This window comes from Hypanus sabinus, chromosome 18 (assembly GCF_030144855.1).
Source record: "Hypanus sabinus isolate sHypSab1 chromosome 18, sHypSab1.hap1, whole genome shotgun sequence".
In the NCBI taxonomy this organism is placed as follows: Eukaryota; Metazoa; Chordata; class Chondrichthyes; order Myliobatiformes; family Dasyatidae; genus Hypanus; species Hypanus sabinus.
The window spans coordinates 42,360,397-42,376,521 of NC_082723.1; the positions used below are offsets into that span (position 1 = coordinate 42,360,397).

The 16,125-nt window shown below is 40.8% G+C and overlaps 1 protein-coding gene across 1 annotated transcript in view; it reads left to right on the top strand.

Moving 5' to 3' along the window:
• pappaa (pregnancy-associated plasma protein A, pappalysin 1a) overlaps nucleotides 1–16,125 on the top strand; it is a 357,796-nt gene that overhangs the window by 139,534 nt on the left and 202,137 nt on the right. Inside the window, exon 11 of the mRNA XM_059994294.1 lies at nucleotides 15,157–15,270. Within this exon, the coding sequence (XP_059850277.1) occupies nucleotides 15,157–15,270 (114 nt within the window). The remainder of the gene's footprint in view (nucleotides 1–15,156; nucleotides 15,271–16,125) is intronic.

Below are 16,125 nucleotides of genomic sequence, written 5' to 3' on the forward strand. Positions count from 1 at the left end.
ATTTGGAGTAAACAGCTTGGATATTATTACCCCCCCCCCCTGTTTTTTATTCAGGAAGTTGTTTTCAAAAGCTGTGTGTACTGTTATGACAGCAGTATGGCATTAGTTTGTCTGCAGCAAATAAATACAGTATATAGCACAATAAATGGCTGGCAGCAGGTTACAGGGCAGTAATTCAATTGAGCAGCACTGATGATGCAATAAAGCTCAAGAGTGAAGCTTGAGCATTTACAAATGTCACCAAGAACCGCAAGATTGAATTACAGCCTCAAGTCTGATGCCAGCTCTTTTGTTGTTCCATATAACATACAATTTATGGCGTATTTAAAAGAAAGGAAATAAACCCTCTTTTTTATAGATCAGAAAACATTTCTTATTTAACTGGTCTACAGGGGTCTTTGTATTTAGAAAACTGACAATGATCATTTAGAATATAAGGCTATAAATTGGAAATATAGGAGAAAGTCTACATTCACACCATCCCCTATTTGCACGCCACTCAGCAACACAATTTCTAAAACTTGCCTGAAGGCACCAGCTGATGTATGGGACGCAGCAGGTCCAAATTGCTATTCTATAATGTGTAAGTCTTGGTAGTGGAAAGCACAGTAGGACATTGGGGACGTATTATGCAGGACCCAGTGGAGAGTGAGTCCTTGTTGACTGCTCCTAACACTGCCAACAGTTAGTCAACTAAAAGCTATGGTACATCTCGCCTTCATCAACTAGCTCAATGCAAATCAGTCACAACTTGGGACATAATGACATGTCCAGCTTAGATGATTATCAGTAGAGAGAAACATGTAATTTGGTCACCTCAGAGTATTATCCTTTAATTCCAAAATGATTTGGAATTCATTTGTGGTTACCAACATGTTACCCATTAACACATCTGGCTAGTCTTTAAAAGAAATAGAACACAGGAAAAAAAATATGCAATACACTTTGTATTATAAATGAGTCCAAGATGAGTGTTCTTCATCAGTTAATAAAGAGTGAATCACATAGTATTGAGCAGATTTTTGATAACAATCCAAACAAAGCAAATCCAATTTGCACAGAACTACAGATTATTATATGCAAAAGGGGGAACAAAATTTCTCTGCATCCAGTTATAAATTTATGTTTTACATTCATTTGGAAAGAGAGGGCAAAATTTTAAACCGTACATCATTAGAATTGGGCAGCATTTTCCACTCCATTTATTACACTCATTGGGCATTGATGCAGCTATGGAACTCCCAACTAAACTAATGGTGTTCCAAAGGACATGTTTACCTCCCAGAGTTGCTTACTCTCAGTATGTTAAGGAAACTGCTACTCTAACTTTGCCCCATTGACTTTCTGCTGGATATCCGAGGGAACCATTAACTATGTTAAGTCTGGCATGTGGTGTTGAATTTATGAAATGGAATGTGGGAGTGTCTAATGTTGATAAATTTGAGAGGAAACTCAATGGATATTAGCCAGCAGAAGTGAATAGGGGTCTGAGAGGCAGAAGAATGTAAGGTTTTAAGTCTGGGACCCAAAGGTTTCTTCCCTTTCTGCACTTTCTCATGTTTCTAGTTAAAGCCAGATGCTTGGTTTTGATAATCATGATACTGACTTTAAGGCAACTGTGCAGTGAGACTTTTCAACCATATCACTTACGTTTAAGCTTCCAGCTACTACCCTCCCCATGATGATACTTCCTGAGTAAGAGCTCAGGCTGCCTGCAGTCAGTGTGAATTGGATGTCAACGGCATTTGGCTCCATTTTCTGGTTGCCATTTACATTTGCCACCCATGGAATAGATGTGGCTGGTGATACCCTGTTTATCCCAGATCCTTCAACAATTGTATGTCTGTAATACTTGTAGAACTGTATGCATTTCTCCTAAGCCTTCCACTGAATTGCTATCTTCATAAAACAAAGTTATACAGATAGTAGTACAGAAACAAGCCCTTCAGCCCACTAAGCCTTCACCGACCATTAGCTACAAATTTACACTAATCCTGCATTCATTTCATATTTTATACTCTCTTTATATTCTCAATTCTCTCCAGATTCCATCACTCACCTACATACATAGAAACATAGAAAACCTACAGCACAATACAGGCCCTTCAGCCCACAAAGTTGTGCCGAACATGTCCCTACCTTAGAAATTACTAGGCTTACCTATAGCCCTCTATTTTACTAAGCTCCATGTACCTATCCGAAAGTCTCTTAAAAGACCCCAACATATCCGCCTTCACCAACGTTGCCGGCAGCCCATTCCACACACTCACTACTCTCTGAGTAAAAAACTCACCCCTGACATCGCCTCTGTACATGCTCCTCAGCACCTGTGCCCTGTGTGGCAACCATTTCAGCCCTGGGAAAAAGCCTCCGACTATCCACACAATCAGTGCCTCTCATCATCTTATACACCTCTATCAGGTCACCTCTCATCCTCCGTTGCTCCAAAGAGAAAAGGCCAAGTTCACTCCACCTATTCTCATAAGGCATGCTACCCAATCCAGGCAACATCCTTGTAATTCTCCTCTGCACCGTTTCTATGGCTTCCACATCCTTCCTGTAGTGAGGCGACCAGAACTGAGCACAGTACTCCAAGTGTGCTCTGACCAGGGTCCTATATAGCTGTAACATTATCTTTAGGCTCCTAAATTCAATTCCACGATTGATAAAGGCCAATACACGGTACATCTTCTTAACCACAGAGTCAACCTGCGCAGCGTCCTATGGACTCGGACCCCAAGATTCCTCTGATCCTCTATGCTGCCAGGAGTCTTACCATTAAGACTATATTCTGCCATCATATTTGATCTACCAAAATGAACCACTGCACACTCATCTGGGTTGAACTCCATCTGCCACTTCTCAGCCCAGTTTTGCATCCTATCAATGTCCCGCTGTAACCTCTGACAGCCCTCCACACTATCCACAACACCTCCAACCTTTGTGTCATCAGCAAACTTACTAACCCATCCCTCCACTTCCTCATCCAGATCAATTATAAAAACCACGAAGAGTAAGGTTCCGAGAACAGATCCCTGAGGCCCTCCACTGGTGACCGACTTCCATGTAGAATATGACCCGTCCCGTCTACAACCACTCTTTGCCTTCTGTGAGCAAGCCAGTTCTGGATCCACAAAGCAATGTCCCAATGGATCCCATGCCTCCTTACTTTCTCAATAAGCCTTGCATGGGTTACCTTATCAAATGCCCTGCTGAAATCCATATATACTACATCTACTGCTCTTCCTTCATCAATGTGTTTGGTCGTATCCTCAAAAAATTCAATCAGGCTCGTAAGGCACAATCTGCCCTTGACAAAGCCATGCTGACTACTCCTAATCATATTATACCTCTCCAAATGTTTATAAATCCTGCCTCTCAGGATCTTCTGCATCAACTTACCAACCATTGAGGTAAGACTCACTAGTCTATAATTTACCGGACTATCTCTACTCCCTTTCTTGAATAAAGGAACAACATCCACAACCCTCCAAACCTCTGGAACCTCCGGAACCTCTCCTGTCCCCATTGATGAAGCAAAGATTATTGCCAGAGGCTCAGCAATCTATTCCCTCGCCTCCCACAGTAGCCTGGGGTACATCTCATCTGGTCCCGGCGACTCATCCAACTTGATTGTTTCCAAAAGCTCCAGCACATCCTCTTTCTTAATATCTACATGTTCAAGCCTTTCAGTCTGCTGCAAGTCATCACTACAATCACCAAGATCCTTTTCCACTGTGAATACTGAAGTAAAGTATTTGTTAAGTACCTCTGCTATTTTTTCCGGTTCCACACAAACTTTCCCACTGTCACATTTGATAGGTCCTATTCTTTCACATCTTATCCTTGTGCTCTTCACATACTTGTAGAATGCCTTGGGGTTTTCCTTAATCCTGCTCGCCAAGGCCTTCTCATGGCCCCTTCTGGGTCTCCTAATTTCCTTCTTAAGCTCCTTCTTATTAGCCTTATAATCTCCCAGATCTCTAACATCACCTAGCTCTCTGAACCTTTTGTAAGTTTTTCTTTTCTTCTTGACTAGATTTATTACAGTCTTTGTACACCACAGTTCCTGTACCTTACCATAACTTCCCTGTCTCATTGGAACGTACCTGTACAGAACTCCATACAAATTTCCCCTGAATATTTGCCACATTTCTTCTGTACTTTTCCCTGAGAACATCTGTTTCCAATTTAAGCCTCCAATTTCCTACCTGATAGCCTCATAATTCCCCTTGCTCCAATTAAACACTTTTCTAACTTGTCTATTCCCATCTCTCTCCAATGTTACTGTAAAGGAGACAGAATTATGATCACTATCTCCAAAATGCTCCCCCACTGAGAGATCTGACACCTGACCAGGTTCATTTCCCAATACCAAATCAAGTACAGCCTCTCCTCTTGTAGGCCTATCTACATATTGTGTCAAGAAACCTTGCTGAACACACCTAACAAACTCCATCCCATCTAAACCCCTTGCTCTAGGGAGATGCCAATCGAAATTTGGGAAATCAAAATCTCCCATCACAACAACTCTATTATTATTACACCTTTCCAGGATCTGTTTCCCTATCTGCTCCTCGATATCCCTGTTTCTATTGGACAGCCTATAAAAAACACCCAGTAAAGTTATTGACCCCTTCCTGTTTCTAACCTCTACCCACAGAAACTCCGTAGACAATCCCTCCATGGCGTCCATAAGACATAGGAGCAGAATTAGGCCATTCAGCCCATTGAGTCTGCTCCACCATTTCATCATGGCTGATCCCAGATCTTACTCAACCCCACGCACCTGCATTCTTGCCATATCCTTTGATGCCCTGACTGATCAGGAAATGATCAACTTCTCCTTAAATATACCCATGGATTTGGCCTCCACCACAGTATGTAGCAGAGCATTCCACAGATTTACTACCATCAGGCTAAAAAAAATCCTCTTTAGCTCTGTTTTAAAGGGTCGTCCCTCAATTTTGAAGCTATGCCCTCTAGTTATGGATATTCCGATAACAGGATATATTATTGAACAGCAAGGCCTTGGAGTACAAGTCCATGGCTCCATGAAAGTGCCAACACAGGTAAACAGGATGGTTCATAAAGAAGACACTTTTATCTTCATTGGTTGAGTCATTGAGTTGGGATGCCATGTTACAGCTGAAAAAGACATTGATGAGACTACATTTGGAGCATTTTGTATACTTCTGTCTGACATTCATAATCATGATGGCGCCCTGACGACTCCACCAGGAATTAAGAGCGCGTGCGCCCACACAGACACAGACACACACATACACACAAACATACATACACACACAGACACACACACACACACACACACACACACACACACACACACACAGACACACACACACACACACACACATACACACAGACATACATACACACACACACACACACACATACACACAGACATACATACACACACACACACACACACACACATACACAGACATACACACACACACATACACACACACACACATACACACACACACATACACACACACACATACACACACACACACACATACACACACACACATACACACATACACACACACACACAGACATACACACACACATACACACACACACACACATACACACACACACACACATACACACACACACATACACACACACATACACAGACATACACACACACACACACATACACACACACACACACACACACAGACATACACACACACACATACACACACACACATACACACACACACATACACACACACACATACACACACACACATATACACACAGACACACACACACACACAGACATACACACACATACACACAGACACACACACACACACACACACACAGACATACACACACACACACATACACACACACACACACATACATACACACACACACACATCTTGCATTTGCAGTAATTAATTTACATTCAGTGTTGGTTAATGCTCCTGTCATGAGCACAGAGACCTCTGAAACACCTAACTGGTGCCTTGCTGAATGCACCAATGGGTTTCTTTTGTTTATATTGCAAACTGTCAAGTTGATAATACCCTGGGAGAATAAATCCAGGAGATGTGTTCACTGATGACAGCTGCTGCATGCTGATTGTGATGCACTTATGACAAAACACACTGGTGTGGATGGGAGGAGCTGAGAAGAGCATGTAAACAAATAATATGAGTTGGGAAGTGGGTGGTGATGGGGAAGGTGGGGGGGGGGGAGGAAGAGACCACATTTATTTGCCTCTCACGGTGCTCTGCAAACAGCAAAGCTACAACTGCTTGTCAATACCCTTTAGTTTTAATAATCCCCTGCGGATAAGTGCAATCACAAAGGTTGAAAGCAGCCCCGCGACACATTCGAAGCTGGAACCCTGCCTACCGAGGTGTTTGAGACAGAGAATAGCAATATCAGCATCGGCAATTATCAGTTGCTGCAAGTGGCCTCTGTACAAAATTACCACTGGGCAGAAAAATGTGGGTTTACAGCTTTAGCAAGTGAATGCATTTATCTCAAAAATGACTTAGAAGTCATCTGTGGTTTCCAAGGCATTAACAACAAACAAACCTGATTTCCCAATTTTTGTGCCTCTTGTGATTTGAATTTTCATCAATTGTCAGCCACAGACAAAAATAAATCTTTAAAGATGTCCCAGCAGCACAACAGCAGCAGTTAGCGAGATATTTGTGTATTTTTAGAGCTTGCTTTCCCATGCTACTCAGCTGTCATTAACCAGTGCATAACAAAGTCGTCTGCCATCAGGAGTGAAGACTGCCCGATCTGAGCTGTTTTAATCAAATAATTTTTCACATGAAAGAGTTAGGACCTGAATAGTGTCTAATTGTAATCAGTTTACTTTGGTCTCTGACAACCCTGGGTGGCCATTAATGGAGCACACTAGCAAATTTACATTAGAATATAGGGTTTTAAGATTGAGACACATTGCTCCGTTTCGCACCCTGAATGGGCTGTCCCAACAGTGTGACAACAGTCCCTTAGCATAAAGTTTCACCAGGGAGAATGTGGCCTCCAGAAATAAAAAAAAACCCAGATTGCTGACTTCAGAGAAAAATTAAACATAGGGCTCATTCATTTGTGTTTGAAGAATGAGTGGAAATTACAATATAAAGAAAACAAACATTTTCCTTCAAAATATTGAGAGATTGCAAAATGGCTTTGTAGAAATTTTTGCTGTCTGGTGTGATGTATGAAAAAGCTTCATTTTATTTTGGATCTGGAAAAGTTATTTTATGTGTAAGAAGGTAATTACAGAGGGACATTATAGATTCGATGCACTTGCATGAATGCAGTACCTTTCATGACATAAAATCTGCCTGCATGCTTCAGAGCCTTAAGTGTTGTCACAGTGGTGCAGCTCATTGGGTTGCAGCCTCACCGTCCACTAGCCTGGGTTCAGTCCTAACCTCTGGTGCTGTCTCTGAGGAGCTGGCATGATCCCTCTCTGAAGACTTGGGGTTTCCTGGCTGCTCGAGGCTCCTGCCACATCCCAACAACATGCAGGTTGATAGGTTATCCCAACCTCCACATCTGTGGGACATCAGAACTTGCCCCTAACGTGTGGATTAACAGTAGAACCTGGGAGGAGTTGGTGTGAATGTGATGAGAATTGAATGGAATTAGAGCACAGACAGGGGTGGGCAGAGGGCCTGGTTTCATGCTGTTTTGCTTCATTACTGTATGACTCCATGTCTGTTCAGAGGAAAGTCAGTAGTCCATCGTCACACATCTAGTTCCCAAAAGAATGAGGCAGCTCACAAACAGATAACTTGCTTGATTCATATGTGTTAACCAAAAGATATTGACCAAGAGTACAGTTGGAGAGCTCTCCCCCTCATGGTGCTTCAGAAAGGAAGAAAAATAGCTTCACATTGATATGGCACCGCCCATTTAGGATACCGCAAGGCAATGTCCACCTAATGAAGTACTTTTGATGTAGAACTGTGACAGACGTATTACATACAGCAAACTTGAAAAAAATTGATATTGACCATTTATTGTGGTGACTATCTTCAGAAGCAATATCCCAATTAATCAATAGTTTAGAGTTTTGTTAGTAAATGGAGTTTTGACCAAATCCAAACCACTGTATTTATTCTGACACTGCAGAGTTCTGAATCCCAGTTCATTAACCTTCAAATAAAAATAATCTCTAGAAGCACTGAAACACCTTAAAAATGAAGGTATCAAAGGACAGTACTTTCACTCAATTATTTCCTGTGTAAATTAATCTTCCAAGTTGGGCGTTTTGCTCTGATTTATTTTTTTAAGAGCCTAAAGAATAATCCTACTCCAAAACTGTCAAGAATCAACAAAAGAACATGAGAAAATAGAAGCTGCTGTAAGGCACTTGCCCTGTCAAGCCTTCCCCATCAGTCACAGAGTGACTGTGGACTGCCCCACACATCACCTATGAGTGTTTTCTTCAGTATTCTCAGTTTCTACTAAAGTAAACTTATTCTTCTGGATAAAATAGAGTCAAAAGACACTTCTATAAAGTTTTTCAAAGCATTTTGATAAATTTACCAAGAAATTAACCACTATCAACTTGAAAATAGTTCAGAACATCTCTGATAAGTTATTGTTAATGGTTTAAAATCTATCCATTCACAAATAGTGAACTGAATATAGCTTAAAAAATACAAGAGATTTTGCAGATACTGGAAATCCAGAGCAACACAATAAACATTTGAGGAACTTAGCAGTTCAGGCAGCATCTACGAAGAGGAACAGCTGATGTTTCATGCTGAGGCTCTTCATCAGAACTGGGAAGAAGCCTGAATAAGAAGATTGGGGGAGGGAGGAGAATATAATTAAAGATGTATTTTGGGGGGCAAGTATCTTTTCGGCTGTATTAACCAAGCTGCATGCAGTATCTTTTAAATCCATTTTGATTTTCACGCTGTCACAATCACAATGTGTATCTACGACTGTTATCGGCAGGTTTTAGTTCAGTGTTCTGCACAGGAATCTGAAGAGAAAGTTGAGGCATGGGAGTCCATATTGGACTAAAATAGCTGTTGATCATGTAAGAGAAGAAGATAGCTATGTTGCCCACTCTCTAGTGCTTCCCCTCAGCTTCACAGTAAGCTTTCATGCAGTGGGTAGGCCTGCAAATAGGGTCAAATGAGCCTTTGAAACAACGGTGTCACATATTGGTTGTCAAGCTCCCAAAAGGAAGAATGTTGGAAATATGCCACACATTTCCAATGAAATTTTTATTCACTTTTGTCATTCTTTTTTGAGGTGGGTATCATGGTATGTAGATAGAACAGTTAGTAGGAAAAATTCCTCATGAAAAGGTGCCTAAAATAGACAGCATAGATTTTGAAAAAGGTCTTGAGATATTTAGAGGAGAACTGTCACCCAGAGTCTGGCTAGAACTTGAAATGTCTAAGTGGATGTGGCAGACAGACTCTTTCACAATACTTGATATCTCTTGGTAAGCAAGTGCATTGCCAGGCAGAGTGGATGCTGGACAAAATGCCAGTAAATGTGATTAATATAGATGCATAACATTGGATAGCATGGACAGAATAGACCAATGGGCCTATGATGTTTGATTCAATGACACAAGGACTGATGCTAGCGTTAGATAACCTGAAACTTTACTGGTTAAACAGATCCAATACGAAATGAAAACAATTAAAGTTTTTTTCTTCCGCAGATTTAAATAACCAAATTTGGCCTTTAAAACGATCTTTTAGGTCCACAATAGAAATCAGGATAACTGTGAAAATGCCTGTTCTTCTGTATAATTAACAAACAGTCAGCTAAATCATGGGAACCTGTAAATTCTAAGTTACGACTGTTTTCTGGGGAGGTAGTACAATTTTATTAATGGGTCATTAATCCAAAAGAAATAAAGGCATTCTCCTATTTTGCATCCAAAGAAGAAAAGAAACCCCCATGAGTTAAAATCCAATTATTAACCCCATTCTCCCCCATCTTCAATACAAGGCAATGATTATGTTTTGCTGCAGACTGCCTTGTGTTGTGTTTGACACCAGCTTATGCAACTCTCATTAACACACACACCTTGTTATAGGATACAAATCATGTAACTCCCAGGGACCATATTCTAAGTGCTGGCGAAGAGTCTATAATGTAATTTAAAACCCAAAATCCGGAATAAAATACTTTGCAGCAATAAAAGGCACAGGAATGAACAAAAGGTTTGCATTTGACAGCCCTCTTTAAAAGGAATTTATTGGCTCCCACTGGATCTCCACATACCCACAAAGTGTGCAAGTTTGGTAATAAAAAGAAAGAACTACTTCTGGGTGGCTGAACACCAATGGGGAAATATAAAAGCAACCCAAATAAATAATAAATCACAAGGATTATTAATGGCTCTTTGGGGTGTTGGTCAAACCCCAAACATCTTGCTTAAAACAAAATGGTATTTTTTATAGTTTGCTAATTAAAACCTCACACACAAACTATTCACTCAGAGTAACACAGGACTGAACTATCAACCATCGAGTTAGACGGTCTGATTTACTATGTGTACATTCTCACCCACCCCTCCTCTTTGTTACTGCCGCTAGCAGAGGTGAAGGTTAACGCTTGCAACTGGGATGTCTGGATACCATTGCGCTCAGACTCGCCTGACCTTTTGCACTCATCATTCTTATTTTATGATCAGTTTTTAGAAAAAAAAATCTGTTTTATTAGTAGTCCAACTTGGCAGAATGAATTTTTACTTGCTTTTCTGACACGTTCAGCCCACGCTCTCTCTTGTTTTCAAAATATGGCAAAACTATATTAGACAAACAGTGCTACAATGCGGGGAAACATATCTTAATTTAGTCATGTCTCTGGCTAGGCCCATGTATGTTTGGGGACAATTCACTTAGGGTCTGCTGTGGTAGCAAGGAGCAAAAATGCAGGAACCAAAAGAATAAAATCACCTCCTAATTCTTTCTCCCTGGGTGGTACTTGCTTTAATCATTGTCTGGAAATGAACAGGAAAGGACTGGTCATTCCCTAGGTTTGAAATGCATTGCATTATAGCATTATGTGATCTGTCAACGTGAGTTGTTTTCTTAAAACTAAGCAGTTTGAGGCATCTGAAAGGTACAAAGAATCCCATTTTTTTAATTTAAAAGCTAAACTAAGTTGCAATTTGCATGACAAACCTCAGCAAAATCCCACTGGTGTACTTCCTCACCACACCATTCCATACTCACCACATGGGTCAACTTTCTCTATGGTGAAGGCCCAGGGGTAAGCTTCACATAAATAGAATGTTCGTTCTAGGACCACAGATCTCCTTGGCTTGACAGGGAAGCCAACTGCATGCAGAAAACTGGTGCTTTGCCTGCAGGTCCAAATCAGTAATTTTACTTTCTGTTTTGTTCTGAAACTGAACCCTCATTACATTCTGAGAACAGCGACGTCTGATTTCTATAGGTCGTACTTGACTGAATTCTTTCCCAACACAGTAAGCTCTGCTTTCATATATCACCGAGGACAGACAGATTAATGGATCTTAGACTGCTAAACACTGAATTCAAATCAGACTCTTTCTCGTTGTAGTTCTGCTTATAGATTTTTTTTGTTTTAATTCATCTAACAGGCATCGCTGGCAATGCCAGCATTTATTGCCCTTGAAAAGATGGTGTAAACTGCCTTCTAAATCACTGCAGTCCTTCAGTTGAAGGTATTCCCGTTGTCCTTCAGGGCAGGCGGTTCCAGGATTTGGACCAGGTAATATTGAAGTTTCCACTGCCAGCACTGCCAGCATATAAAGCATCTAGTTATCACTTCCCCAGTAATTCAGGACCAAGTCATATAACTAGTTAATGCACTGGATGTTCCAGTTGAAAAACACCGCAATTATATTCATATCACTCCTGTACTCCAACAAAATAAGATAGCAGTACGAGTTAAGGTGTATCACTGTTAGCGTAAAAAAATTGAAAAGGTTGCTATTTGTGTACATTTAAGCCAGAGATATTTTTAACTAAATATATATTTATAAGTTGGGCTGAATGACCTTTTCTCACCCTGCATTTTCTTATGTTAAGTCAAGGGCAGTCCTGAGATGAGTCTGAAGAGTGGAAAAACAAATAGAATTGTTTTGGCATTCCGCAGAATGGACGTTAGTTCAGTGTCAATAACAGTTCCACTACTCCACCTTTCAGAGCTTCCCCACAGTTTCTGTGCAAGTGGCCAGTCTCTGAGTGAGATACTTAGTTGCAGCAGGATCATCAGTCGCACAGCACGACAAGGAAGCCCCATCTAATGCTTGGTTTACCTGCATCTCGTCCTTACCACCATCACAAACAAGTAACGCAAATTAGGCTCTGCTTAATTTGTGATCTCCAATTCAGTCAAAATGCCCTGAATCAGTTTAACTAAATCACTCCCGGCTGATGATGGAATTAATAGCAGCAGCCTATTCGTCTGAAGCTGAGGTACAGATTTAGTTAAACTGATTCATCCCCAGCTGATATTTGGGTCCATCATTAAGAGGCACTGACTGTATTACAAAACAGCCTTGTTGATAGCTGCCTGAAACTCTGCAGCAAATTGGGATCCTTCAGATGCAGGCAAGCTCAGGACACTGCCACTAAACACAAAATACCCTCAACTTGCTTAGATACCAATTGACTCAGCAGGTCATTCGGTTGGTGACCACTAATCTGCCAAGGTTTCCACAGTACGCACATAGGGAAATACGTACATGGATCATGTACCAGATAAATCATCTTTTTAAACAATTTGTGTCTGTCGTAAACTGATTCATTCTTTGAAAGTGCTTTCAGTATTCTTTGATATTGTCTTTTCTTATAAAGGTGGGTGATGGTGGAGTTACGTCTTTACCAAAGGCACTCCTTCCCTCCACTAGCCTGCAGGTCAACTCTGGGCAAGGTGTAGCATCTGCTTAGCTTCACCACCCCCCCCACCCCACCCCTGATCAAGGTCACGGAAACCCAGGGAAGCAGGTGGTGGTTTGTCATACCAGCAGTGGTGCACATCACAAGTCCTGGTTATGCGACCAGTGAACCAGGCAGACAATCTTTGAGGACAACTGATAATGATTGGGGTCACCTGTATAGTAAAGGCACTGCCCAGAAGAAGGCAATGGCAAACCACTTTCTGTAGAAAAATTTGCCAAGAACAATCCTGGTCAAAGACCATGATTGCCTAGTTACACGACATGGCACATAATGATGATGATCACTTACAAAGATAAATTAATATGGTTCCAATAATTGTATTTTAGTTGGAGTCATTCAGCAGTGAAACAGGCAATTGATCTCACCAATCCTCATTTATGCTAATTCTAGCTTATTCTCTCCACATTTCTGTCAATTCCTCTCAGTTTTGGCCACTCACTTACATAACATGGGAAACTTATGATGGCTCATTAAACTACCACATCCATGAGTTTGGGAGAAAATCAGAGGTTCTAGAGGAAATGCATGCACACATGGCTAAAATGTGGAAACTCCACATAAACAACATCAGATGTCAGGGTCAGGAAAACCTGCAGGCAACAGCTCTTCTTGCTGCACCACAGTTGAGGACAGAGACATTCACAAGTATTCCAAAAGCTTAGAAGAGTTGGTTTACTTAGTGTTTCCTCAAAGATCAGATCTTCAGAAGTTTTGAAGTTCAAAGTAAATTTATTTTCTAAGTACATATCTGCCTCCATATACTACCTGGAGATTTTCACAGTAGAACAAAGGAATACTATAGAATCAATGCAAAGCTATACTTAAACAAAGACGGCTAATAAAAGAAGAAAAACTGAAAATTGAAAAAATAAATAAGTAAACAGATAATATTGAGAACATGCATTGCATAGATTATGGCAACATGCCATTTTCTCGTGTTTGTCATAGATTATGAAATCAGTTCAAATTTGAGGTGAATTAAGTCATCCATGCTGGTCCAGGAGCCTCATGGTTGAAGGTAATAATTGTTCCTGAATCTGACAGTGGACCTAAGGCTCCTGCACCTCCTTTTTGATGGCAGCAGTGAAAAGAGAGCGTAGTCCAGATGGTGGTTTGAGAAAGTAACACACTACAAGTGAAAGGTTCTTTATTTTTGCGAGTCCTCTATTGGCACTGCAGCAAAATTTCAGACAAAACCTGGATTCACTGTCAGGCTGCACAGGATGAAAGGAATCCTGCCCTACTGATGACTTTCAGGTGTCTTTAAACTATCCAGTCAAGTCAGTGGAGTTATGCCTTGCAGCCTGGCAAATGTTTAACGTTGCTAGAATGTCCAGTTCCTGTTGATGGGAACTTGTACATGAATTGGCCGCTGTGCTTCACAGCCAGTAAAACACTTCAGATCATTCTGAGGGCAAGAAGACTACAATCTAAATGCCTGGTTGTTGTAAATATTTAAAAAAATTGTTTATTGTAACCAGAAAACAGGTTTGCAATTATTTTACAAATGGATTAAGCAAGCTGGCACTTGTGTTCTTTTATCTGTTCGACTACAAATATTTCGAGATAGCCAGTTACTAAGTAACACTAGTTCTGTTCGACCATTGACCCAAGCCTAAAAGGGAGCTGATGTTTGGTTAATTATGCATCCAGCGAGACCTACTGATTGTTCTTTCGAGTTTTGGAAAGTACACCACCAACCTATTAGTAGTGGAATTAATCTTATCACAGCTGATCATGCAGTCAAGGGGAAAATTTCCAGGTGCTTTGTACAACCTTTAGCTAGTGGCAGTGTTAGACCTCAGAAATATTAAGATGTGCAGTTTATAGTATAATTTCCAAGGAATTTTAAGGAAATAATTCAAAATTGGTACAATCATTCATATTCCAGAAATGCTGCAGGAGATTCCAAGATGATGTCAGAGCAGGATTGCCAGATAACTTGAAATCGTTGCACCATTTGCTTCTGCTTTGACTATTGAGACTGGTACTTCCATCATTGTGTTGGCAAGTGGTTTGGCTCATTGAAAGGAAACTACAGCCAGTAGAATTTGGCATTGCACAGGTAGTTTCCATAATCTGTACTCAGCCTAGTTAAATACACTTAGGATCTTTGGCAAGATTTGCGAAGTAGATATCTAGCCACTTGGCTGTCAACTGCTTTCCCGGTCGTATTCCTGAATATAAATGAGCTCATGCGTTCTGTCCACAGGTGTGCAAGACCAGGGTTATCGATTTGACTGATGGAGTGACTCAGTATGCATGGTTCCCTTGCCTGGAAGCATTTCGCAGTACTCTATACTATCCTCCAAAATACTGGATAAAGGTAAGAGGATTTTACACAGAATAGCTTTGAATGAATAGGGAAACAGATTGAACAAAAGGCATTGTGTATGGTATTAAACGATTTGCAAAAATTATGCCTTTGCATCCACCAACACACAACCAATTTCTCTTCATTCTATCCCCTCAAGGATGGCACAGTAGAACAGCTTGTAGACCACTGTATCACAGAGCCAGAGATGTGGGTTCAAACTGACTCTGAATCCACAGGGGCACACCACAAAATTAATTCATTTGTTAGAGATGCATTATAGAGAAATCACAATCACAGAGATCCATCATAAATATTGAAACACTCACAGGAATGTTCTCCAAGTATTAACACACTCACAGGAATAATTTACAGGTATTGGCACACTCACGAGCATGTTCTACAATTACTGACACACTCCCAGGAATGTTCTAGAAATACTGATGCATAGGAATGTTTTACAGGTAGTGACACACTCACGGGAATGTTCTACAAATACTGACACACGAGAATATTCTACAGGTAGTGACACGCTCACGGGAACGTTCTAGAAGTACTGACACAAACACGGGAACGTTCTAGAAATACTGACACAAACACGGGAACGTTCTACAAATACTGGCCCACTCACAATGAGATTTTATAAATATTGACACACAAGGAGACAAGCAATGATACAAATCAAATATTCCCACATGAACACAATAAAACTGACACATGGTCTAATTGACACAGTCCTGCGGGTGTCCTTTAACTACTGACACACTCCTGGCAAAGCTGAACAAATATTGACACACGGACAAGAGTGTATGAAACCAACTTTATTCCTGATGATAATGTGTAAATACTGACACCCTGGGTAACAAT